The 25200-nt window shown below is 39.0% G+C and overlaps 1 protein-coding gene and 1 long non-coding RNA gene across 5 annotated transcripts; one reads left to right on the forward strand and one right to left on the reverse strand.

The window, feature by feature from the left end:
- Positions 1-335: 335 nt before the first annotated feature.
- On the reverse strand, positions 336-5069 carry LOC113953630. The gene is made up of 2 exons (XR_003529956.1): positions 4811-5069; positions 336-633 (listed from the first exon to the last, which is right to left on the reverse strand). It is a non-coding gene; the product is annotated as an uncharacterized LOC113953630 (long non-coding RNA).
- Positions 5070-5098: 29 nt separating this feature from the next.
- Positions 5099-25200, forward strand: EBAG9 (estrogen receptor binding site associated, antigen, 9). Of its 4 annotated transcripts, none has more exons than XM_027656955.1 (8): positions 5127-5262; positions 11162-11337; positions 12259-12356; positions 15627-15751; positions 15958-16116; positions 18534-18641; positions 19676-19767; positions 24653-25200. In XM_027656955.1, the coding sequence occupies exons 4-8, from the start codon at positions 15632-15634 to the stop codon at positions 24771-24773; spliced, it is 600 nt and encodes a 199-aa protein (XP_027512756.1). In that variant the 5' UTR covers positions 5127-5262; positions 11162-11337; positions 12259-12356; positions 15627-15631; the 3' UTR covers positions 24774-25200. The 4 variants fall into 4 exon arrangements, with proteins under 4 accessions (XP_027512755.1, XP_027512756.1, XP_027512753.1 ...); XM_027656952.1 differs by having other exon boundaries at positions 5170-5262; positions 15673-15751; XM_027656953.1 differs by lacking the exon at positions 5127-5262 and adding an exon at positions 5534-5657 and having other exon boundaries at positions 15673-15751.

The raw sequence follows: 25200 nt of genomic DNA on the forward strand, positions 1-25200 counted from the left end.
CTGTTTCCATGGGATCTTTGAATACAAATGAGCAGAGATAACACTGATCTTAGCTTTGCATGCTGCATTGGTGAGTCTGACACTCATAATGTACAACTCACAATTTTGAAAGGAAGAAGGAAAAAAAGGAATACTGCAAGAGAAAAGGAAGTTATTGAGGGCTAACACTGCTAGTTAGGCTTTAAAAATCTCCCAATGTTACTCTATTGAAAAGAAAGCTGATACAAAATATGGTTGTGATGTGTCATAATCTCAGGGAGACAAAAAGAAACAAAGGGCACTTTAATCTAACAGAGAATGGCATAAAGAGTAGCTGGAAATAGAAGCCAGACAGATTCAAATTTAAAAGTACAGTTGTTTAATTACTAGGACAAACCATAAAGAAATATGGTGGATCCTTCATTTTTCAGTGCTTTCCTGAGTACAACATATCTTTATGGAAGAACTTTCTGGAAATACAGTACTCGCCAATGCATGTTCCCTGGAGCTGGCAGCAGTTGCTCAGTTTCTTCCAGCAGAGAAAGGAAAACCAAAATACTTTCCATAAGGAGAAATGTTGCTCTAGCTGAACACAAGCAGAAGTTGTTGGCCTCAGTACCAGTGTAGCTGGGTGGAACGCAATGCCCTCGGAATCTACAATGAAAGAGACAGTAACAGTTAAGCATTACAAAATCTTGTTTTGTAACTTGGATTGGAAAACTACACCTAATGTTTGTTAACTTTTTCATGCACATTTCATTCTGAGATAAGATTCTGCCCAAATCCTGGATCAATTTGCTAACACTTGAGTTGTTCAAATCACGTTTCAAAATGCCTGTTGACATATATTTTGCAGGAGGTGTTTCATCAAATAGTCAATGGACAGAAGACGATTGTTCTTCCTTTGTTGGATAAAGATTAGAAAGAGTGTGATCTAAGCCCCGTTTCTGCCTACTGACTGCTGTAATGATAAAGATAACTTAAAATGCTTCTTCACCATCATACAGTGAACAGAAAAACTTGATAATGAAGGAGAAAATGTATTTCTTTCCCTTCATCATACCTCGTCTTTGATTGCTGTCGCCCCTATGCTGTGTATACATGAGGTTACAGAGCTATAATCAAAACGAGTTTCTGGTTTTTTCCCCCCATCAAAACTGGGATCTAGATTTTCCAATCCAAATTTTACTGAGACAATAAAGTTTGTTTGAGTCTGGCACTGATTTCAGTCAGATTTTGGGAACTCAACACTTCCAATGGCCACTTAGTCTTGATACATAGGTGTATGTATAAAAACCCAAGTTTTGAAGTTTTGGGGCTATAACATAGGTCTTTTTTGCTGCATTGATTTGTTTTAAAATGGGAAAAGGGAGAATTTTTTTCTATTAAGTTATTTTCCTAACTTTAGAATAATTATTTTGAAATTAGACAATAAGATCTGGCAAAGAGCATGAATAAAAGAAACTCATGTTTTACCAATAAGTAGAAATTCTTCTAACTAATGCTGAGGTATGAAGAAAAAAAGAACAGTTTCATTATTCTCTCCCCTCAAAAAACAAAGATACAAAACAACAACAACAAAAAAATTAAAAAGAAAATCTTTCACCTTCCTAAACGCATTTGCCAACAAAACTTCACAACCTTACCTTTCCATACTATTCACTCTCTTTTCCCTAAATGCAAATCATATACATGCAGGCATGAACACACAAGCATATCCATGTAGATAACTATTTTTATAAAGCTGTATGCTAGATACTCAAGTATTTAGAGGATTTGAATTCAAATGCTAACACAATGCCTAAGATGCAGCTTCTAATAACTTGAACTTACGTATTTTTTTCCTTGCTAAGAAACACAAGAAAGGTGTGTGAGTCAAGCAAGATTACTTAATATCTACATACTACAGGATGGAAAGAAAGATTTCCTATTTAGTAATGAAGTGATAAATTAGCTGTATAAAAAAGAGGTCCCATTATCCTCTCCCTAATTTGTAGTTGAGAAATATGAGGAGTATTGCAGGGACAAGGAAAACTGGGTTCTGGCACATATTCACAGCATTCTGTATATTAACTCACTAACACTAAGTACAGAAACACCCTAGGAAGGAGAAGCCAATGTTGTCAACAGAGAGAAGGACCCAAATAATATCCCTGGGTAATTTTTCAGCATCAGGTTAAAATCACACATTCTTCATCACCTCCAAGTTCTTTACAGCACTGAACAAACCAACCAACCTGTTTCAACCTGAGGTGGGTATTCTTCTAGGCTGACTGGGAGTTCTGCCCCACAAAAGGTCCTGTCAGCTGTCTGGGCTCCAGCATGAAGGTCAGTGTTTCACAGAGAGGTGCTTAAAGGAAGCAGGATGCTGAATCATTCTCAGGGGAGCAACAAAATTGGCCACTCCAGCAGAGGACGAAAGCTGCACAGTCTCCTCTGAGCTCAGGGAGATCTAGGCAGTCACTGCTGCTCTTTGGGCTCTCTTGGCCACTGCTTCCAAAAAAACTACTTGGGGTATGCTCCTTTTCAGTTTTGAACATGATTTTTTATATATTACATGCTTGATAAGAGTCAGTTGGTTGATTTTTCCTACAAAGGCCTCTCACCAAGATCATTGGCCTGGAAATTTCCCCTACAAGGCACATCAAGGTTTAGTGGGAATAAGGGAAGGAATTTAAGGTATGCTGGCAGACGCAGCAGAGAGTAGAGATTCAGCCAGGAAGACCTTTAGAGAGAAAAGAGGCTTTCATGAATACTTGACTACTTACTTGGGAAAGGGGTCATATTTTCTACAGGCTAGGATACGTACTTGCCTAGACTTAGTCGAACTCTTTGGAGAGTGCTTAGATATTACCCAAAATAGGTGCTTAGAAATACTACAAAGGAATGGAAAATGTATCTAACAGTAGAACTGCCTCTTCTCATCTAGAATTTCAACATGACAACATTCAAAGAGCAGAATACGAATTTGTACCAGCTGTATAGAAAATTACTTCTGAATTTTGTAGTAAGAACCTGTAATTTTTCTGTGATTAGAACTAAGAAAATCCTACTTTGGCCAGAATCAAACAGTTGTTAAAGGTAAAATGTCTTCTGGAAATGTGAAACTTGAGTTACTACACAATTCAACAGGACTGTAATTGAGGAAAGGTACCCTTAGTTAAAAAACTATTTGTAGCTTTAATAAAAGACTTAACAGCGAGAGAGCACACAAGTAAATGAAGTGCATATCCCGTAGGAGGGAGAATTCATATTGAAAGAGAATGTATCCCTTTTACAGACAGAATGAGGTTATTAAATAGAAACATGAATGTATCAGGATGATGGAACCATCAGCCTCTGAAATGATGAAAATTGCTTTAGATATAAAAGAAGTGACGCTAACAAACTTGCAAATTGTCAGATAATGTGGTTTAATATGTTTATGCCTTAATATCTGTAAAACAAAAGCATTAATTTAAAAAGAATAGTTCCCTCAAAAGTTTGATTAGTTTACTGTAGCAGAACTGCATTTGATGTGGCGATGAAATATCTAAGATTTCAGAGGATCTCTTTAGGAAAATTAACTGATCCAAAGGAATCCAAGTTTAAAACTTCAGAGCTGAGGGTTAATGAAATTTTTAAACAAAGAAGTATTTATTCCTGTGAACATTTCTTTTATAAATTATGTTTATATTATTACTCATTTTGAAATTGCATAATTATGTTTTTAAGAAGGTAGTTATTTTTCATTAGTGGTCTGCCAATTTCCAGGTTTTTTTCATTGATGCAACAGCCACACATAGGTCTGTTGTGTACTTGGGAGGATGGTGTGGGTGAACCACTCTGGCAGTTTTTATATTAAGTGTGGGTGTTTATGTGCATATGTTAAAATACTTTCTTCTCACTGTGTCATATTCCCTTTTGAGTATATAGACAGTAATGACACAACCTGAATGCATTCCCAAAAGAAATGGAACTGGCTATTGTCATAACCTAACCTTTCCCACTGTGTCATGCTAGCAGTTTTGCTTTTCTGTGTGACTGCAGATGAAGATTATTTTCCAGTTTTGGCTTTAGAAAGAAAGCTATACTGAGAGGTATAACTCTGCTACACAAATGCTTTTGAAATGGTCTTAAAACCAGAGTTTCTCTTATTGAAGGCAGGTTCTGCAGGCGTAAGCGTTTCAATCCCACGAGTAACACTGACTCGCTAGGGACTCCATTGATCTTGGACCAGCACACTGACTCTTGGCTCGTCCTCAGATCTGCTCATCACCAGAATCCTGCCCTGCAGGCTGGACTCTGAGCAGCCTCCAGACTGCCCTGCCCCCATCCTGGCTGACGAGGTCTTTGCCCCACAGCCAGCCATATCATGCTTGGCTCCTTGTCCCTTTGGGGCCTGTTTCCTGATGGGGAAATGCAGTCACAGTGTCTGTCAGGACATGGGACTCTATGATACCAGTGCCTTCTCACAAGAGCCATCCCCCTATCACCCATCTCCTCACTGCCAGAAGCCACGGTACAGAGAACAGCAGCAGGCTGGCTGACTGTACAAGCAGAAGAGGAAGGGTTTAAGGGAAGATGCTTAAACAGTGCAAAGAGAGCTGGGCATCATGGCTTGGAGTTGAAGGGAAATTATATTAGTGCTGCCCCAGAATTGACTAGGTTTCCCTGTGAGAAGGGGACAAAACCTCCCTTTACCCCATGTACTGAATGAAACAGAAGCGGAGACTTAGAGAGGTCTGGAAAATCTTAGGTTAGATCACTTAACCAGCCCGTTAGATCACTTAACACGGACAAGCACTTCTCGAATCACCTCGGTGAACAAACTGGGACACTGAGGCCGCACCTGTCAGCGGCGTTTGGTTTTTAGTAGCAACCAGATTTACAGCTCAGTATCCCGACGACCACACGGGAACCTTTACTGCCACGTGTGCAGCACCTTGAGTCCGCTAAAGCACAATGTTTTTTGATCGCAGTTCCTCCAAGGGACAAAGACCCCGGTGGGACTCCCCCGTGGCCCGGCGGCCGCTGTGCCGAGCCGCGGGGGAGAGGCGGGCGTGGTGAGGCCGCCGGGGGCAGCGCGGCCCGGCCGTGCTGCGGGATCGGGACCGAGAGGAGCGGCGCGGCCGGAAGGGGCGGGAGCGTCTCCCGGGTGACGGGGCCGAGATGGCGGCGCGCGAGGCGGCGGCGGAGCGGCGCGCGCCCGGCTCTGGATGAGGGGCGGCCGGAGGCTGCGGGAGCGGCCGCCTCGGCCCCTGGAGCCCCGCGCTCTGCGGCGAGGCCTCCCCGCCGGGGCAGGTGAGCGGGGAGGGTCGGTCTCGGTCCTGCGCCGCCGGGCGCCGCTTCCGCCTTTCCGGGCAGGGGCCCGGCCTGCGCGCCTTCGCGCCGCGGGGCAGAGCCGCCCTCGCGCTTCTGCCGAGCAGCGCCCCGGCCCCGCAGCGCCGGGCCCGCCGCTCTGCCCGGCTGGTCCGGGCCCCGTCCGAGGCGGAGAGGGGGGAGTCTCACGGACTGGGAAGAACGTGGAGCGACGGGCGAGCAGATAGGCAGCGTTTGGGGAACTGGGAGGCTTGGCACCCTGTGTCAAAGGGCGGGGGGCGCACGTCCTGTCAGAGCTGGCAGTGGGACGGCGCTGCTTGGGGTTACCTGGTCTGAAACTCTTCACTGTTCACGCTGGCCGGCAGGTTTCATAAAAGGTAATGTGAAGGTTTCTTAGCACACTTATAAAGTCTTGAGAATCTCTAACAGGTCACAGAAAAATTAAGTGCTACCATCTGGCTACAGTGATTTCTCCAATAACACTAGAGCCTGGCCTGGTCAGAAGAACAGTGGGGCACTGTTCCGAGGTCGTGAATTCACAGCATAAGTGCCTTAGTTGCACTAACTAGAAACGTTACTTTCATTTAATGAGAAATAGCATAGCTTGCTGCTTTATAGCTCTCTGGAAATACAGATATGCACTGCAGAAATTTCTTGTAGGCCGTCTTGTAGTGTACATTCATTGTAAATAGCTGGTTCTTGCCGAGACAGCATGCATTGCAAGGTAATTTTGTGGTAGTAGCAATGAGAATGTGTTAATTTGTTGTCTCTGGCATTCCATGTAGTTACAGAAAACTTAAGTCCAGGGTGACATATAATGACTGGAACAGAACTGGAGTCTCTTGAACTCTGGTTCTGTGTCTGAGAACTTTTTCAGTGTTGCGAAGTGAGTTACATGAGTTAGTGCATTATGTAAAAGACTTGTTGCAGAAGTTGTAGCGTAGTGTCATCGGACTGTGTTACTTCAATCTCTGTTCTGCATGGTTTTCAGAAGACAGCAGCATATATAGGTAAGGAATTGTCGAAGAATGACTGTGATCAATCAGTGGACATAAACTTTCTATTTTAACTAATGTTGCCTTGAAGAGTAGAACTTATTCTAATTCAGAACAGAAAGCTTCAAGAGTTCACAATAACAAGATTCGAGCTATATTCAGTGTCTTGGAGAGGAAGGGGTGAGATGTGGTGGTATTACTATGGTAGTTTTATGGCTCTAGGAGTGATGTTTAAAAAAGAGCTGAAACTCTGTATGTTTTATATCAGTTATATATATATATATATATATATATATATATTAGGAATAACTTAGGAACTGTCTGCAGCCACCAATTTTTGCTGCCTTTAGTTAGAGAGGCAAAATATTGTCTTGAATTTTGGTATCTTCTCCAGCTCTTAATAGTCTTGAAATCTCTTCCTGGATTTGAGCACCTTGGATGACTTTACCTGTGATTTGTAGGAGTGAGCTGTCTTTCAGCCCAGCTACCTCCACTGCCTAGTTAGGATGCTTGCACTGAAAGTTGGAACTTTATTGCTGAAACAACAGTACCTATTACAGAGATACAATCAGATAGAGGAGATGCCTTCTAATCTTCCCTTTGGGTTCTGCTCCTTTGTTTAATGGCATGGTAGCATGGCTTCGAGGTTCAGTCATGCTGTTTATCTACCCATTTATCAAACTCAGTGGTCAAGACTGTGGGTTTTTTTTCCACCACATTCAGTGTTCCTAATATTATGTTTCTATATAAAGAGATGAAAAAACAAACAAACAGCCAAAGAAAAACCAAACGCAGAAATCAACCAAGAAGAGGAAATTTGAACCTCTGATTAGGCTACAGGATCATGGTGTCTGTCTTTGAAATGCAGGAGATGCTGGTTGTATCTTTTAGTACCTGACTGACTGCGGTTCCTGAATCATTATGTTGCTGTTTTCAAAATACAGAATGTCTTTGTAGCTCTTGTAACGTACATGATTTGCAGGAGGATTTGTGTGCTTGAAAACAGGGTTTTTAGCTCTATCTACTAATTTTCATGAAATTCTATCTCCCTATAAACCTACTTGCTCATCATCAGATTGACATGGCCACTCTACTTTTGTAAAATTTCATACAAAATAAACTTCTAAGAAATCCAGTCCTTACCACTGAAACCTTACTAGGTTTCTATCAGCTGTTTTAGTGAAAACATAAAAGCACCACTTAACCAGTATGGAGTTTTGGTGCTGAAAAATGTAAACACTCAAGGCCATGTTAATCTTTTGTACTAGGAAGTGAACTTCTCCTTTTACTTTAGAAGGGTGAGGCTTTTTTTGTGGCTCCTTATGTAAATGTGTAAGTGGAGGGGAACCTTTCAGTTTCAGACAAGTTATTTTTAGTCTTGCTTTAGAAGCCATACTTTGGCTATTTATCTAGCTGTGTTTAATATGGGTTAAAGTCACTGATTCCAAAGTGTCTTCATGTTTTCATTCTAGAGTCACAGATGAGCTGATGTGAAAGAAAATGTAATCAATTCACAAGGCACTAGTAATTCAAGGCAGAAATTGTCTTTCAAAGATGATATCTAAAGTAAGCTGCACAAATCAGTTGGCATGGTAGAGGAACAAAGGAGAGCAGGATAGGTGCTGTGTAATGAGTATTTTGGCATCTTTTTCACTGACAGTAGTAGACGAGTCCATTAGGAGAAAAAAAGTTTCTAAAGCAATTTTAGTGCCACAAAGTGACTTTATTTTAGAATTAAATTTTGTCTGTTGAAATACTATTTATGTGGTATTTGTGTGTACAGTTAGATATGAAAGAGGAAGTGCTTCTCCAGGTGACAGTGTGCTCATTGTGCAGTGATGGTGAGTGAGAGCCTTGCTCATTGAACCATAGTTGACTAACCAGTCCATCTGGGGATGGACTGTGCTGGCCACTTCTAGTGAAATCAGAGGTGCCAGGAGTTCTAACGAGGCCACTGCTGCAAGCTGAAAGCACTGTAAAAATGTTTGTTCAATAAACTTCTGAACTTTCCTTCCCTTCATTCTGTTTCCTTTATGGATCCATAAAATGTATAAGTTGCCTCATTCCTCTGGCTTGGCTCTAAAGTGTTTAACATCTTGCTGCTGCTATCCTTTAATCCTTTCTTTGTTCTTCTTTATGTGAGCAGCTGCTTGACTTTTTACCAGTGGAAGGCAGGATGAGCTGCACAAGTCAAACTCCATCGAAATTTGACATCTGTTACAAAATTGTTGAGTTGACCACTAGTATTAATTTAATTAGGATTCATGTCTTGATTTATTTGCTTATTTATGTCTGTTGTAAGGAAAGTTCATTTCACAGTAAGTCTGATAAATGTAACACATTAGAAGCAATTTCAATAGTGGGAGAAGGAAATCTCTATCCTATTTTATAAATTGGAAGCTGAGGCATGAGGTGTGATTTGCAGAAGGTTGCATCAGGCTAACAGACAACTCCTATCAGATTTTCCAAATTTGTGTTTCACCTTTGCCTCTATCTGTTAAGAAATGTGTTAGGATTCTTGCTGCAGCACTGCCACTTAGTACTATGTCTCTGTCATCCTGTGTCATAGGTGACTGCTGAGGCAGTTGTAGTTCCTTTTGGGATTGTTTATCAAGGAAAGGCTTAAAAGAAGAAAAGGAAGACAGAATGTTGTGGCCCTGCCATTCATGAGAAAGGGAAGATAAATGGCTGTGCTTCTTTCCAGTGTCTGAGAAGGATGGACAAGAAAAGAATGAAAAGCTTGTTTCACATAACAAGTTTAGTGTAACAGTTTCAGGTGAATAAGACTTGCAGTGAACTGAGGAAAATTAGGGTTCTGTGTACATCTGTATTCATACAGCTACTTCAGAGTATTGCTTACCTTTGAGAAATTTAATTACCTTAAAAAAAATCCCAAACACAAAAAACTCCAACCCCAAAAGCACCAAACAAAACTCAAAACCTTTAACTTTTTGGGTAGTGCTGTCCTTAGAGCAACGATGCACGTTTCAAGTGCAGTTTCAGACACAGGGGACAATGCTTGACCTGTCCTTATCTTGAGACAATAATTGGGTCAAGATTGTGTTTTAAACATCTTTTAGCATATTGCTAAAATTAATGCAAATATACTGCTTCATATCTTAATTAGCAGTATAAAAACTAATATCACTGTGGTTACATGATAGCATATTGTTGCCGAAACTCTGGTTGTGCATCTGACAATTTCTAGTTTACAGAGCTTAATTGGGAAGACTGTAGTCAACACTCGGAGGAGAGGTAGACAAAACAGTGCCTACTGTCTTGAATCATAGAATCATTAAGGCTGGAAAAGACCTCCAAGACCATCAGGTTCCACCCTTGAAGGGCCTAGTTCTGCCACAGTTGAAGTGAAATGCAGCTCTAACACAAATTTAAGTGGCTGTGTGTGTCTTACCGTAACTCTGGAATCTTTGTGTGACACATGGAAAGTGGAGAGGCACTAGTTATCTGGTTGTTGTGGGGAATGACAATACCTATTGAACCCTGCCAAACAGGCATGCTGGTGATATTGGATGTAGTCACTCAACTATAGGAATGACCTGGGAAATGGATTAAAATGGATTAACTTCTGGTGGCTAATTCTTGTCAGCATTGGATTTCACAAGCCTGCAAGCCAGACTTCTTGTGGATTCTGTTGGGTCTTTTTTCAGTTGTTTTAGCTTTATATTGCGAATAAATCTAAAATAGAGTATGCAGTTTAATAAAAGAAAAAATAGAGATGAGTTGAAAAACTGGGCTTATAAATATGTATGCATATATATATATGTCATTGACACACCTGAAGGTTTTTTTGGTTTTAGTTTTGCAGTTAGCAACCTTCCTAGTCCCTTGACTTGCAGCATAAGTAATATTGAGTCTGCAGAGGTTTTTGAGTAATGGTTTCTTCCTAAAACAACCTTTTCAATCAATAGTTTGGGTGTTTGGTTTTTTTTTTTAGTTAAGCATCTGTCTGTACTGTCCAGTGTGGCAGTTAGGTAGTCTGAACAGGGAAAGATGGCTTTACTCTTTCAAATATTCAGTACTGTTCTGTGCCTTGTCTCCTGCCTTCCAAGCTGGTAGAAAAGTGAATTCTGCTAGAGTGGAGTGAGCTTCTAAACAAACTTCCTTTCAGAAAAGGTCTTCCTTCATGCTAGGTTCTAGTTATCTCTTCTAAAAATAGTATTTTCTTTCACCAATTCAGTGGTAGTTTACAGTAATTTCTACCCGTAGAATAGAAAAATTTCCATCTAATTACTATCCACTCTGCTTTCACTAACTTCTGTTATTTCTGAATCCTTCAAATTCTTGGCTGATGCATTCTTTGTCATCTAGATATTGTCAACATTGCTCATTGTGAAAGGTAAGGAAGTGCTTGAGCATGATATGAAATGATGGTCCAGTCTTTTAAACTAAAAGCTAAATGTCTTGGATGATGTCTGTTCTTGCTTCTTTGTGGGAAGTCTGGCTGCTTCCTATTTCTGTCAGATGAAGAGCCAACCCACTACTGTATCAGGTTCTCTGCGTTTTTAAGTCTCCCATGAAATGAAATAAGACAACAGTAATGTTGAAGTAGAGTTGACACGTGTCCTATGAGGCCTTTCTCCTGAGCTACAGCTCGGCAGTGTGGTCTGTAATTTGGTGGTTACTTATTGACTTAACCTTCCACTTGGCAGTAAAAGGGCCTGTTTGTTTAACAGCCACCTGATATGGTTTTTCAGTAGCAGAAATTCCTATTCTGGACTATATGTGAAGCAATATTTCCAGTACTATAATTACTGCAGTGTTTAACAGTAGTTACATTATGTAGCAAATGAGCACCAATAAAAATAAATCTTATGCTCCGTGAAGCTCACAAATCCCATTATGTACCTTTTTAATAAAATCCTCAGGACAGTATTGGAGCAGCCTACCTAATGATCCACCTTCCTGACTCTTCCTAACTTAAAGCCTGGAGTATAAAAAGTGATTTAAATGCCATAGCATATTTGAAATCAAGCTGTCCTTCCATGGAATACTCATGGCCTGAGGAAAATGTCACAGGGCTGCCTTCTCTTCTCACCAGGAGGTATGTTAAATTTGCAACAGAAAATGTTGTTACAAGTGTAGATGTACGTAATGAAAAGCTATTTGTGAAGCCTAACCTCTTATTCTTTACTCTGTCATGTTCACCTGTAGAAGAGAGAAAAGGGATCCTTGAATTGCAGCAGATTATTCTGAGTCAGTCTGTACCTATTGGAGGTGATCTGTTGGAATGATGTGGTATACTGAGTATAAATTCTCTAGATTATGAAATTGTCACTGAAAAATAGCTACCAACAGGAGTGGCTTCAGCCAGAGATTTTTTTTCTGGGCTGAGTTTGCTATCGTGATCCAGTCTGGCATATAAAACCCAATAGATCTGGGGTCAACTGGTGCTATAGTGCACACAAAGGAACAGTCTTTCTTTGATGATGATTTTTCAGTGACACTGATTCTAAAATAAATATTGTTTATTCTCATCATACATTTCCCTCAAAATTAAAAGTAAATTTAAACAGCCAATTTTGACTTTTGACTTAATGGCTAAATTTATAATTTGTATATGCAAGACATGCTCAAGCAAGCATGAGGTTCTCTCTGATGCTTATTCTGTTCTCCTTTCGTTGCCAGTGTTCAGTGTGACTGACAGTGTCTGAAACAGGTCAGCTGTGCCATCACTGCAACTGGTTGCCTGCATTCCCCTTTAAAAATGTCTTTAACTATGACTTTCTCTATGATTACGTGCTGTCTCTTTAAAGGCCATATATATTAGATACCTTGTATTATTTGCATCAGTGAAATGCTCTGATAGTAGGCAGGTAGCATCTTTGTTCCAGGTACCTCCTCTGTTTTCTTGCATTAATACAGTTTCACAGAATGCTCCTTGCTTAGCAGCAGCTAAGGTAGTTGGCTTTAAGAACTGTATAAAGATGTATAATCCTCTGCATCTAACTTTTTTCTTTTGCAGGAAGGGTTTCTCACCATGGCCATAACACAGTTTCGACTCTTTAAAGTCTGTACTTGCCTGGCAGCAGTGCTTTCTTTCGTTAAAAAGTTAATATGCAGGTAAACATGTCTTATTTAATTTGGTTGCATTTTCTTTTTCAACTACAGGTTCTTACACTTCTTTCCTTCTCCCAGCACCCACCCACCAATTTTCCCAGTTCTGATTTTACTAACTGCAAAACAATCAAGACAGATGAAAACTAAGTCAAAGTAATTCTTTAATTTGCATATTCCTTCAGAGTTCCAAAAGTCTGTATAGTGTGTTTGTGAGTGTATTTTGTTATATGATAGCTGAGTGAGGTTTTCTAAACAACTATGCTAGGGTTTTAAAATTACCTTTTAAAACTATTCCATGACAAACTAGAAGAAAAGCTGTTCGGTTAATGGCAGCATCCACCCTGTCATCAGGCAGTTGGCTTTCACTATAAATGTAAGCAATTCTTATCCTACTTTGCCAAAAAACGGTTGCCTGAGACTTCAGATTCTTCTGCCTATTGAAGATTCTTTCAAAAGTTTGGAGGACAGTGATGGAAACTCAGGGAAACTGGTTGTTTTTTTTTTTTTTATGGTGAATAATGACTTATTTTTTTGTTACTCTTGTAAGTCATATGTAGTGTTCTTTTGAGTTGTAGAGCTGTGAATGCAGCATTGTAATACTTAGAAACATTGTCAAAACCCTCAAGAGTTACAGTTGTGTGTTAGTAGAGTTCAGTAGTACAGTAGCAGAGCACCTGAGGCAGATCTTGGCACTGTGCTGTCATGAACTACTGTGCTTCTTGCCATTCTTGAAGCACGTTGTTTTACATGAACAAATAGCAATCTGGAGAAATGCATTCTCCTCTTGTGTATGATGATGACAACTTTGCCAGTGAGGTTAAAGCATATGCAGAGTATATAGTAGACCGAAAATAACTGTTTATTTCCTCTTCGCCTTTACTTGTTCCAAAAATAAGGGGAAGCTCTCAACTTGTTGGTGAATTCACGACAGATCTAGTGAAGATTTAAAAAGATACATTTTAATGCTTTATACAACTATATAGATTTCAACGTTAGTCTGTGATTTGAATCCCAAATTAAATTAAGAATACTTCTGTTCAAGTTCTGAAAGAAGTCAAAACACTAAGTTGATAACTTCTATATTATATGGGCTGCTCATTTCTCTAAGTGTTAAGATAGTTTTTGTAAGCAGATAATTGTTTTGTAGATGTAGTGACAGTATTTTCATAGTTTTTTTCAAATTCTGAATGAACTAAAACCTTGAAATGAACAGCTGAGAAATTGCTTGGGAGTAAAAAAAAGTAGAAAACCTTTTATTTTGTGAATAGCATTTAGTTGAAGGAATGAAAATTTAAAATCTTTCACATAAGCAAGTCAGTGGATCAGATTAATTCAGTTCATTAGCTACAGATGTTTCTCCTGTTTACTGTCAGCTGAAAAGTGTAGCTTGATAAATTTCTTGTTTCTGTAATGCATCCCTGCATATGAGTATGGCTGATAACCAGCAAATGTGATTTGATTAAATGTGCATCCTAATTCAGTGGATATGAGCTGGTACTTACTTAGATTATACAGGTACCTGTAGAGATTGTGCATCTTCCTAGATGAACCTAGAGCCCAGATGAGCGTAGAGCCCACATAGAGCATTAGTCATCTCTTCAGTGAAATCTTCTTTTGATAAACGACAGCCTGCCTGAATCCAGTTTCCAGGAAATAAAAGGTATAAGTATAAAAAGAGATGAAACGTCCATCTGTTTAAACTCTCTAGTTACTTCCTCCAGCTGAGAAATGTGGATGTTGCTGATTAGTAAGGAGAAACAAAACCAAGAATTCTTGTGGCACTTGATATTCAGAGCAGTGATCAATATCTCTCTAATGATGGTTGTGAAGCAGCTGTTCCTATAAGCATCTTGTTCCCTGTGTAGAAGTGGAGATACGTAGCCTTTCCTCAGCACTGCTCCATGTAGCATATTCTTTCCCATGTTGTATGACGAAAGGTTTCCTCCTACCTTCACCCTTGTTAGTGTAATGATTTTGACTAGATGAATGTTTGTTACAAGCCACTTGCTGGAATCTTCTAGTTCATGTAAACAGAGAAATACACGTAAGTGCAAAGCGATGGCTTAGAGTAGTATTAAAGATATGTATGTTGTACAGGTCTGAAGGAGGATGCTTCCAAACTTGAGTTTCCTTTAGAGATGTCACCTAAGTCTAGTCAATCAGAAGTCTCTAATGTGTTTGAGGGAACAGTGTTTTCACCTTCCTTTACCCTTAAGCTCTGTTGCTTTGCAGCTTAAAGGAATAGTTTGTAAAGGGGCTAGAGTGAATTATATAAAGCTTGAAAATTTGATGATAGCACCTGATCTTTCCTAAGGAGGAATCTATTGAACCTAAAGTAGAAAAAATACATCTAGTCACTTACCAGCATACAGAGAGGTGATATTACAAGCAATTCAGCTAGTCTGAGTAGATGGTAGTATGTTCTATAATACTAAAACTAATGGATAGAAACTACAAATTGAAGTTTCCCAGTTTTATTCTGGTCAGCAGTAAGAAACAAAACTTAACTTTTCCAAGCTGAATAAGGTCAATTACATGTCTCTTTTGCTACAGGAGCTTAAACTCCTTGGGGAAAACAGGAGTGTAAGCCGTAATTTCATTCTTTTGTGTTGTAAGGTTTTAAAATATAGTGAATGTCAGCTAAGAATATTTTAATTATTATTAAGTAAATATTTAGGTGGTTTATCTGTAATGCATTAGTGTTTGTTTTCAATTAAAATTATTTGATATAGTTGCTGAAATGCATTGAAACAGTATTCTTTTAGTAGAAGCATGAATTGAACAAAAGCTGTTGACTTGCATAATCTTGTATTACCTCTGTTTAGATTTTGAAGGAGAAAGGACTTTAGAAGGGCTTTCAAATCAAGCAGCTCAGAAAGCGATTTGTTAGACACAGCTTAACATCCAAGACAAATAGAAAAATTTCTCAGTACAGCAGAAATAGTTCTTTGACAAATGTGTATTGCTAGTGCTTGCTTTATAAACACTGACAACCTAAAAATTGTAACTGACTTATGCAAATAATTGAGTTAGTTTGTCCATTTTCATATTTCTCAGAAGTATGTCTCCTCTATTTCCACTGCAGTTAGAAAAATAAATTGCACTTGGAAATTCATGTGAACACCACTTTAAATTCATGATAAAATTCCTTTGCTTAGCAGACTTTTACAGGTAGTAGTTAATACTAAGGTAGTTGAAGCACTAAATGTTTTAGCCGTGACTATTTTCAGTAGTGCTGTTCTCAGACTTCCTTTTTGTTTTTTTTAAACTTAGTGCTCATGTTTTCAGAGCTTGGAGGAATCCTACATTTTTCTTTCAGGTCTGGAAGAGGGCGAAAGTTAAGTGGAGACCAAATAACTTTGCCAACCACAGTGGATTATTCATCTGTTCCTAAACAGGTAATTGTTAAAGTGGTAGGTGATTTAATAGATAATCTCTTAACAGGGTAATTATAGCAGTCCTACAACAGCATTGGTATATTTCCAAGAAAAATATAATACTATTATATATGCTGTATAATATTAAGTATATATCTTAGCAAGATATAAAAAGACAAGTTTTTACTTGCAGATAGTATTAACTTGTACCATATACTTCTATTCAGCCTGAAGTAGAAGACTGGTCTTCATGGGACGAAGATGCACCTACCAGTGTGAAGATTGAAGGTGGAAATGGTAATGTGGCTGCTCAGCAAAATCCTTTGGAACAAATGGAACCTGATTATTTCAAAGATATGACACCAACTATAAGAAAAACTCAAAAAGTAAGTATTGCACTTTCAACTATACTTATGAAGGGTTTTCCTTGCTTTAAAATAGGCTGTAAGTAAATCAACATATAGAATGTGCTTGTTGGTAAAATTAAGCTGACCTGTTGAAAGGAGAACAGATGCTTGTGTGTAGTCTAACATGTCCAGTTAAAAATGCTGACTTTGAGATTTTAACAAAGTGATGCTATTTCATGTTTACATCTTTAGTCTTAATGTTATTGGAAACTTAGGAATAATTTCATAGTCTGAAGGTTCTGGGAAGTATAGTGTGAGAACTCTCTAATAGTGGAACACTGCACTAAGATGCTTATGCTCATACCCTTCCATTATTTGAACAGAGACATTCCATGTTCTGGTCTACTGAAGTCTGAGGGAGCAGCACTGCAGTTTCAGAAAACAATGGTTACTTCTTTAATGAACTTATACTGGGAGGCTGGAATTAGGGGACTGATATTTCAAAATAGCTTGCTCTTCAAATATCCATTTCTATTATGGAGACAAGACAGAAGGTCATATCTACAGGAGCATCAACACTGTAAATAGATGCTGATTAAACTTCTAATAATTACAAGTTCTGTTTCTATGTGCAAATCTTTCAGCTGGTTACTTACCGGTCTTTGAGTCAGTTGGAAAACCTCACAACAAAGGCTGTCAAGTTCTGGAACAGGTTTCTAGAGAGGTTGTGCAGGCTCAGTCTCTGAATGTTTTCAAGCCCTAAGTGGATAAGCCCAGATGACTTTCATCAGCCTCTGAGCTGACAGTGCTTTGAGGAGGAGGTTGGATTACAGACCTCCTGAGGCACCTTCCAACCTGGATCTTCCTGTGGTCCTATGAACTGGGGGTGATACTGGTGTCAGTTTTCTGTATGTTCAGGATCTGCAGTATTCTGCAAACTGAATTCTTCTAATGAATGATTTTCATCTCCCAAAATCTGAGGGGCAGAGGAGAACTGAGGAAATTTCTTCTTTATATCTACAGACATTTTTTGCCTAATAGAATGACCTTCAGGTTCAGAACAAAACAGTTCAGAACAAAACAGTCCATGCTGTTTGAATACTGTATATTGGGTTTATTTTAAGTGTATCTCGGGATGACTTCATGCACTGTAAAGAATATTAACTTGGCCTACTTACTTAGATATGAATTTATGTTTGTATTTCCATCAAATGTTGCCTCAATATAAACCCCAAGATTTGAGGTAGAATCTACTCATGTTGCCACTCATCTACACTCACCTATTTGGAAATGGAACTTCAGTCAAATAACAGAGTCTGTCATTGCTAAATAAGACTGTCTAGTCCTGTTTCCTTTCTTGCATTGATACTAGCATTTGTACAGTCAGTGGAACTGTGAATCTACCTCATTGGGAAAAAGCAGAGACTTAAAGTGGGCAAAATGAGGTAACTTTATGACTTGAGGTCAAGACAAGGGAGGGAAATGTGATCTTAGCAACCATGTTAAATTTCATAGAATCAGAGAATCAGCCAGGATGGAAAAGTCCTCTGAGATCATCAAGTCCAACCCTTGATCCAACACCATCATGGTTACTAGACTATGGCACTAAGTGCCACATCCAGTCTCGTCCTAAAAACCTCCAGGGATGGAGAATCCACCACCTCCCTGGGCAGCCCATTCCAATGCCTGATTACCCTTTCTGTAAAGAATTTCTTCCTAATATCTAACCTAAACCTCCCCTGGCAGAGCTTAAGACCATGCCCTCTTGTCTTGCTGATAGCTGCCTGGGAGAAGAGACCAACCCCCACCTGGCTACAACCTCCTTTTGGGTAGTTCTAGAGAGTGATGAGGTCTCCCCTGATCCTCCTCTTCTCCAGGCTAAATTTGCTAATACACCTTTTGGGAGAAGCACTAGTGCATGTTTTTCAACCAAACCAGTCCAGTATGGGGCTTTACTAGATGATATGATAGGAATTACTTTGCAGCTATTGAAACTGTCTGCACAGATATGCTGTGAAAGTAGCTGAGAGAGCTCACACTGCAGTGCAGTGCAGCAGTGCAGACAGCACTGCCCTCAAGGGTAGTATCTTACAGTGATCTATCACAGAAGCAGGATTTCTCCAAGGAATATGTCATGTAGTTGGCAGCTTTTATGAGTTCTAGGTGATATTTGATCTGTAATTCTTTGTGCCCATTCTCTGTCTTGATACAGTCATAGGTTTCCATGTGACTAAAGAAGGAGCTAATGTAGGGAGGGGGAGTTCTTGTCTTTTGCATTTAGCATCTTTCACTTATCAGTTCATTTAGCTGTACAGCTTCCAGGACCTGACCAGGTTTGAGACACAGTGTGGTGGTGTGTAGCTGTACCTTCACAGGCACAGAGTTAAATGATGACCAAGGAATCTGTGTCGTGCTTTGATTTACTACTTTTTGCTCCTGTTTTTTAATATTTTCAGATAGTTATTAAAAAACGAGAGCCTTTGAATTTTGGGATTCCAGAGGGAAACACAGGATTCTCTAGCAGATTAGCAGCTACACAAGATATTCCTTTTATTCACCAGTCTGTAAGTATGCTCTAAGTATTGATCTTGTATTTGATGGTTAAATGAGTGTTCTGTAGGGGAAGGAATAGTCTATCTAAGGTATGCTGTGTGGGGAGTAAGAAGAATACTTGTGGAATAATGTAAATTGTTTTAAAACTGAGTCTTTGATTCAAAGAATGAAGTAGTTAGTCTAATTTTAACTAATATATTCTACTGAGAAACTCGACAGAGAAAAAGGTAAGAAACTTCCGTACACTTCTCTGCTTGCAAATCTGCTAAAGCAATGACCTATAGGGCTTTTTTGGTTCTGCCTAGTAAGTTACTAACAAAAGAGTGGATGGCTTTTTTGAAAGCCTCCTGTGTTGCCTTTATTTTATTATCTTGGACCCAGTTTTAACTTTCTGCTTTTCCCTTTCTGTAGGGATTGTATTCTAAGTCTGCTAATTTTTGCTTTTTAGCCTTTGAAAACATAGTCTAGTTACCTATCAGCATGACCATTTAGCAGGAGATGCTTTCCCTCCCTTGCCCTTTGCTGTCTTTAACAGTGCTTTGCTTTAATTAGCATAGTGCAAAAAGGGTCTAGGCAGGAAGCCATACAGGATGATTGTACCATCTTCCTGCACTGTCCATAATGAAAATAGTTCAGGAAAGGACTTCTAGTGAGTAAAAGCATCACTCAGCTGATATTGGGCATACTAACATATGGATATACATGTTGGTTTGTCCATGCAGCTTCCAGAAATCTTTTACACTATCTACTTATTTAATCTGCTCAATTTATCTTCCTCTTCCCAAAAATGCACTCCAGTACTTCCTTCCTGCCTTTGTCCAAAAACCCCTTTGACAACTGGAAAAACTCACTATTAGAGCAGGGAAAAAGGCAATAATAGACAATTAATAGGCAATAAGTTGAGAAGCAACTTATTAAATACTTCTGTAAATCTTAAGCACTAAGGTTAAAAATAGATGTTAAGGAAACTCCTGTCTCACCATCCAGGAACCACACCAATGTTTTTTTCTTTTTCCATGTGCTTAGAGCTTCTCTTTTGTTTCAGCCTGAACTGGGAGACTTGGATACTTGGCAAGAAAATACTAATGCCTGGGAAGAAGAGGAAGATGCTGCCTGGCAGGCAGAAGAAGTTCTTAGGTAAGTGAAATTGATGTGACACACGTGAAAGAATCAAATTCGTTTGCTTATTTAACACCTTTCTGGTAAGTGCTAAGAATTGTTAAACACTTCTTAATACAAATTATTTTTGTGCATCTAATCTCTATGTAACTGGCGGTTGGCAGAGGACATTTTGGATTTAATCAGTTTAGTGGATGAGATAGTAGGAAAAATCCAAGAATCACTGGAACATTGGAACAACACATTAACACATGCACATGCACATGTGCACTAGAAGCCAACCCAATGATGCCTCACCAATCCCAGTGACTTATTATGTGCAAATAACAGGTTTCAACTTGGTTAAGTAAAATACCACTTGATGTCCTTATAAAAAGCATGTGCTTAAAGTAAAAGTAGTTCAGGATAAAAGACAAAGTACTAAATATATTCTTGGAATCCCTGTAAGAGCTATGCTTTTCTAGCCAACTTAACTAAACTAGCTGATAAGGCTGAATGTAAAATCAAAGTCTTGCACAAAGTTAGAGTGAATACTTCATCTGTTCTGTTTATGTTCTTTTTTTCCCTTTTAAGAACACATAGAAGGAGTATGGAGGTTAAAGAGGTGCAAATTGAGTTTGAGTTAATCACACACAATGATTTCACTTTGCAGTGACTTAGGGTTTTATCAAACTTTTGTTGGTTGCTTCATCATCAGGTAACCAGCCTCAGGTAGCTGCAGCTTCCTAGACTGTTCTCATTTTACTCACAATATCACAAGTACATGGCTTCAGTGGTCCAGTAGTGATAATATGAAATAAAGACGTGATATATTAAAAAATCATTCTAGAACTGTGAATCTTTAAAGGAAAAAAGATAATTTCGGGAAAAAAAATTCCAATCAACTATTTATTTTAATGTTTTGAAAAACTTACTTTTTTCAGTCTGTGGAATAAGACGAGGGAATTCACCAGCACACTCTCAATGCAATATTCATAATTGTTTCTGTTTAATGTCTCTGTCAGCCTTGCTCTGCAGCAGCTTAACCTGAGAAAAAGATTGTACTGCAAATATTTTTGTAAACTTAAGCATTTATGTGTACATTCTGGTCCTATTGGGTTTTTTTTAACTTCAGTACTGTTTCAGTCTTGTCTTTCGGTAATGCATAACAGAAGTACAAGCTTTGCGATATGAATGATGTGTCTTTGGGCTGGTCTTGTTCCAAGGGTAGTAGTTTTTCCCCATAAAAAATAACAATAGGCTCAGTAAGATCTTTAATCTCTGAAGTGCAGTCTACTGGGACTTAAATGAACGACAATGAAAAATGCTGCTCTTTTTGAACTGAGAAGTAAAACAACTACTTTTGCTAACTGCAGAGGCTGCATAGTACTTTACTTAACCCTTGCCACATTTCATTACAGATGTTTTTAGGACTATCAAAAGTAACATTCAAACTTTCAGAAGCAGGGGCTTGTCCTATACAAATTAGCTACTAAAATGATCTGGTGTATGTATATGCCAGTTTGTCTCTGGTGTGTAAAATTTGTGCAATAGATATTTCCAGGATGGTCAAAGGTATATGTCTGCCAACTGTCAGGTTTGTGCTCTAGAATACTTAGGAAGAGAGATCTCTTATGTGGCAATAGCAGTGGGATTTTCCCTAAACCTTCACTTTTGAAAGTGTCATGTTATTTGGCTGAAGCTATTATAAAGATTTCAGCCTATCTGTATAACTGAAAGGCTTCAGCTCAAGTTATTAATTTTGATGAAATTCCTTCCTGGCCCCACTAAAAAGTATCAACCTTTACTTTTTATAGAAGGGATGTGTATGTGTCTAAATATTTCCAGTAGCTAGAACATGGTTGGAACTGTAGCTGTCTCTATGGCATACCACTTGGCTACCTCAGTACAACTGGTCATTGTGTAAGCTGTATCCCAGCTGTGTGAAGTAAAACCTTTGTTTTATTCATGACACGCAAATGGCAATGTTTATCTGTAAATGAGCAAAGTGCTGGCTGATTTTTAGCGAGATTGATAGGAAATACCTGCTGGGTTTATACTTTCTCTTTCAGTAGACATCTGTGATATATTTAACATCTGATATTAACGTAAAACTTTAGTGTAGTACTTGACAGGCCTGGCTCTGTTTTTGACAGACTGTAATAAGGAAGTGGTATGGAGTCTCCTCTTAATGCTGGTCTGCAAAATGATCTGAAGATCCCATGGCCTCTCTAGTGACTCAGTGCACAAGGATAACAGTTGAAAGAAGCGTGTGTAAGATGCTACTAAATGGAGGAGAGAGTCCTCCTAACATTCCAGAGTGTTAGTGTTGACTGTACTCCAGTGGTGCTTTTTGAGAATAAAATGAGTGTGCAGAAAAAGTAAAGGTCTCCCTCAGCTAGCTGTGTTGGTGCTCAGTTAGTGTTTAGAAATATCTTAAGACTAGAATAACTTTTGTGTAGTAATGGAGTGCTGATCAATCATGGAAAAATGGGCTGTGGCCTGCAAAATAGCAGAGAAGACTGTATCCTGTGGCCTCTCTGGTGACTCAGTGCAGAAGACTGTATCCTGTGGCCTCTCTGGTGACTCAGTGCATAAACATAACAGTTGAAATAAGCATGTACAGTAAGCCAAATGCTCTCTGCAAAGCATGCAGAAAGGCAATGCTGAGGATTAGGCTACTAGTGCCTGAGAACTTCCTATAGTCTCTTTTTTTCCCCACTATCCAGCAGGTTCTGGGCTGGGATACATTAAAATTTTCCAGTGATGGATGAATCAGTGTAGCAGATGATAAACTGGATTTTCAGTTATTTGAGTTAGTTGGAATTTGTCTGCAAATTTTAGATACTTATCTACAACTTAAAACTTTCTATTACCAATGAAGACTTCTTCCCAGTGGGAACAGTTAAGCTCGTGCATTTTTAGTTTATAGTAGCTACTTGTTTATATTTTTGGGTGACCTGTTGCTCTGTCCGAGGTGACATGAAAGGTCTCCCTCATTTGGGTGTAACCGAATACAATTTCCTGGCCCGTAGAGGGCGCGGAGGCGCCGCTGTGTCATCCCAGGGAAAGAAACCGGAGCTGCCGTGATCAGTGGCATTGCTTAATGCACATCTTATGTGGCTTTTTGAAACTACTGTCTCTGCATATTGGCTGGTGCACAAAGCACTTCTTCCCTTCTGCATCACTTCAGAGGTGTGGGGAATATAAGAAAATTTACTACTGTAAAGTGACAAATATTATTACTCTGCATATGCTTGACTGACAGCACTGTCAACTATCCAGCTTTCAGGTAGAAGGTAAATAGTGGGTGATGACCTCAAAAACCCCAAAACTTTTGAGCTACTGTTAACCTGGGAGGTAGATCCTGAATGACTATTTTCATTCTTCCATGACTGACAGCAGAGCAACTTAGTAGAGTATAGGAAAACTTCTAGCCATTAATAATCAGTCAAAGGAAACAAGGTATTAAATAAGTGCAGTCTGTCTCCTGTTCAATACAAAGATAATATGTAGACTTTGTACCTCAAATATTTCCAAGTTTTGTGTGCCCAGTTTGTCCATAGTTGGAATCTACCAGAGAAGGTTGCTTCAGGTGATGATACTTTTTAACTCTGAATGTTTTACACACCTAAGTGGATGTGCTCAGGTAATGCAGATACATTTAAATTTAACTCCCTCATCAATTAGAATTCTTTATTCTCTTTTAATAAGCAGTTCTTTATTCATACTAAAACTGTGTTAAATTTCACCTTTTCAAGTTAATAAAGCTTCATTTTTGAACTCCTCTTGCAAGCAATTTAGGAATTTTTTCCATATCTAATAAACTGAATCCAAAGCAGGAGTGACCTACTTAGATAATACCGGAGAGAGCTCCAATGTGTCATTTGGAGTACGGATCCAGTTGTTGGTCCTGCACCACTCAGTAATGTGTTCTAGCTGAAGCAGGGGAATAAAATGAGTGAATTTTTCTGGTGTTCCTTCTTTCTTTGCTGTAGTCAGCTATATATTTGTTGAAATTGCAAGACAGATTCTTTGAGCTAAGAGAGTGATGTCTGGAGTTTTATAACAATTATAATAATGCTAAAAGGATACCCAACTGAAGACTTACTATTTTTTTTTATTTCCATAAAGACTATTGTTTATATTTGTAGCAGACAATAATGTACAATACAGATCCTCAACTCCTGATGGGGAGTATTGGAAGTTACCATCTCATCTGATCATGACAAAAATGTTTGCAGTACTTGCATTACAAAGGGAGTCACTACTGATGCTTCTACTGAGGGAAAGGGGGGACAAAAGTCACTGTTGTAGACAAGTCAAAGTGGTTTGGTCTGAATTTGAACAGATGGGTGCTCTTGCTACTGAAAGCAGTACATAGATTTTTATTTTTTGCACTAGCCCTTATAACTGTCCCAAACTCTCACTGATTCACTTTGAGAATTTAGTGGCTTTTAGATTACTAAATAATTGAACAAATATTACTGCCTAATACCAAATTGGATGAGGTTGGATATTAGGAAAAGGTTTTCACCCAGAGGGTGGTTGGGCACTGGAACAGGCTCCCCAGGAAAGTGGTCACAAAACCAAGCCTGACAGAGTTCAAGAAGCATTTGGACAATACTCTCAGGCACAGGGTGTAACTCTTGGTGGTGTCCTGTGCAGGGCCAGGAGCTGGACTTTGGTGATCGTTGTGGGTCCCTTCCAACTCAGGATATTTTATGATTTTAGATTAATTTGAAAAGAGGACTTCAGCACCATAAAAGAGTAATTGTTCTGAGCCTAACAACAGTAGACTGAAGCTCTGTTTTTATTAGTTATAATAAACTATGTATTGACAGGAACTTAAGGTATGAAGTCCTTATCCATGCTGAAAATTGGATTCCTGTTATTTAGCAATTCATGTTTTCTTTAATTGCAGACAACAGAAGATAGCAGAAAGGGAAAAAAGAGCAGCAGAACAACAGCGAAAGAAAATGGAGAAAGAGGCACAAAGGCTAATGAAAAAGGAACAAAACAAAATTGGTGTGAAACTGTCCTAACAGAAACCAAGCATCAGTGGCAGTGCTGGTGAAAAGAAAATTTCAACTCTACAACATACATATGGGTATTGATTTAACTATTTATAGGACTTCAGCGCAGTGCTTGGTTTCAGTGCATTCTTCAGATCATCTTGGAAACCAGGACTTTCCCAAAATATCTTGAACTACTAGTACATGGTTCTTAAAGGAGAAAAACCCCACAGAAAATCATGCCTTGATGGAATGTTTCCTGCAATAGTTCTATTCCAGCACCATTCCTTGGAACAAAAGTGATTGACAAGGATGTTGATTGAAAAACACTTAATGAACAGCTCAAGCCTAGGGAAAAGAATGTAAATATTGAGTGGTGGGAAATCTACTGTATTGTCTGTGCTTACCTGAAACATGTAATTAAACAGTTTTAAAGAACCCTTTGCTTCCTACCTGA

This window comes from Corapipo altera, unplaced genomic scaffold (assembly GCF_003945725.1).
Source record: "Corapipo altera isolate COAL_440 unplaced genomic scaffold, ASM394572v1 52b, whole genome shotgun sequence".
In the NCBI taxonomy this organism is placed as follows: domain Eukaryota; kingdom Metazoa; phylum Chordata; class Aves; order Passeriformes; family Pipridae; genus Corapipo; species Corapipo altera.

Coding starts and splice junctions, on each gene's coding strand:
- EBAG9 (XM_027656954.1), top strand. CDS start 12,274: ATGGCCATAACACAGTTTCGACTCTTTAAAGTCTGTACTTGCCTGGCA. Junction 12,357..15,672: donor GTTAAAAAGTTAATATGCAG/GTAAACATGTCT, acceptor TTTTTCTTTCAG/GTCTGGAAGAGGGCGAAAGT. Junction 19,768..24,652: donor CAGGCAGAAGAAGTTCTTAG/GTAAGTGAAATT, acceptor CTTTAATTGCAG/ACAACAGAAGATAGCAGAAA.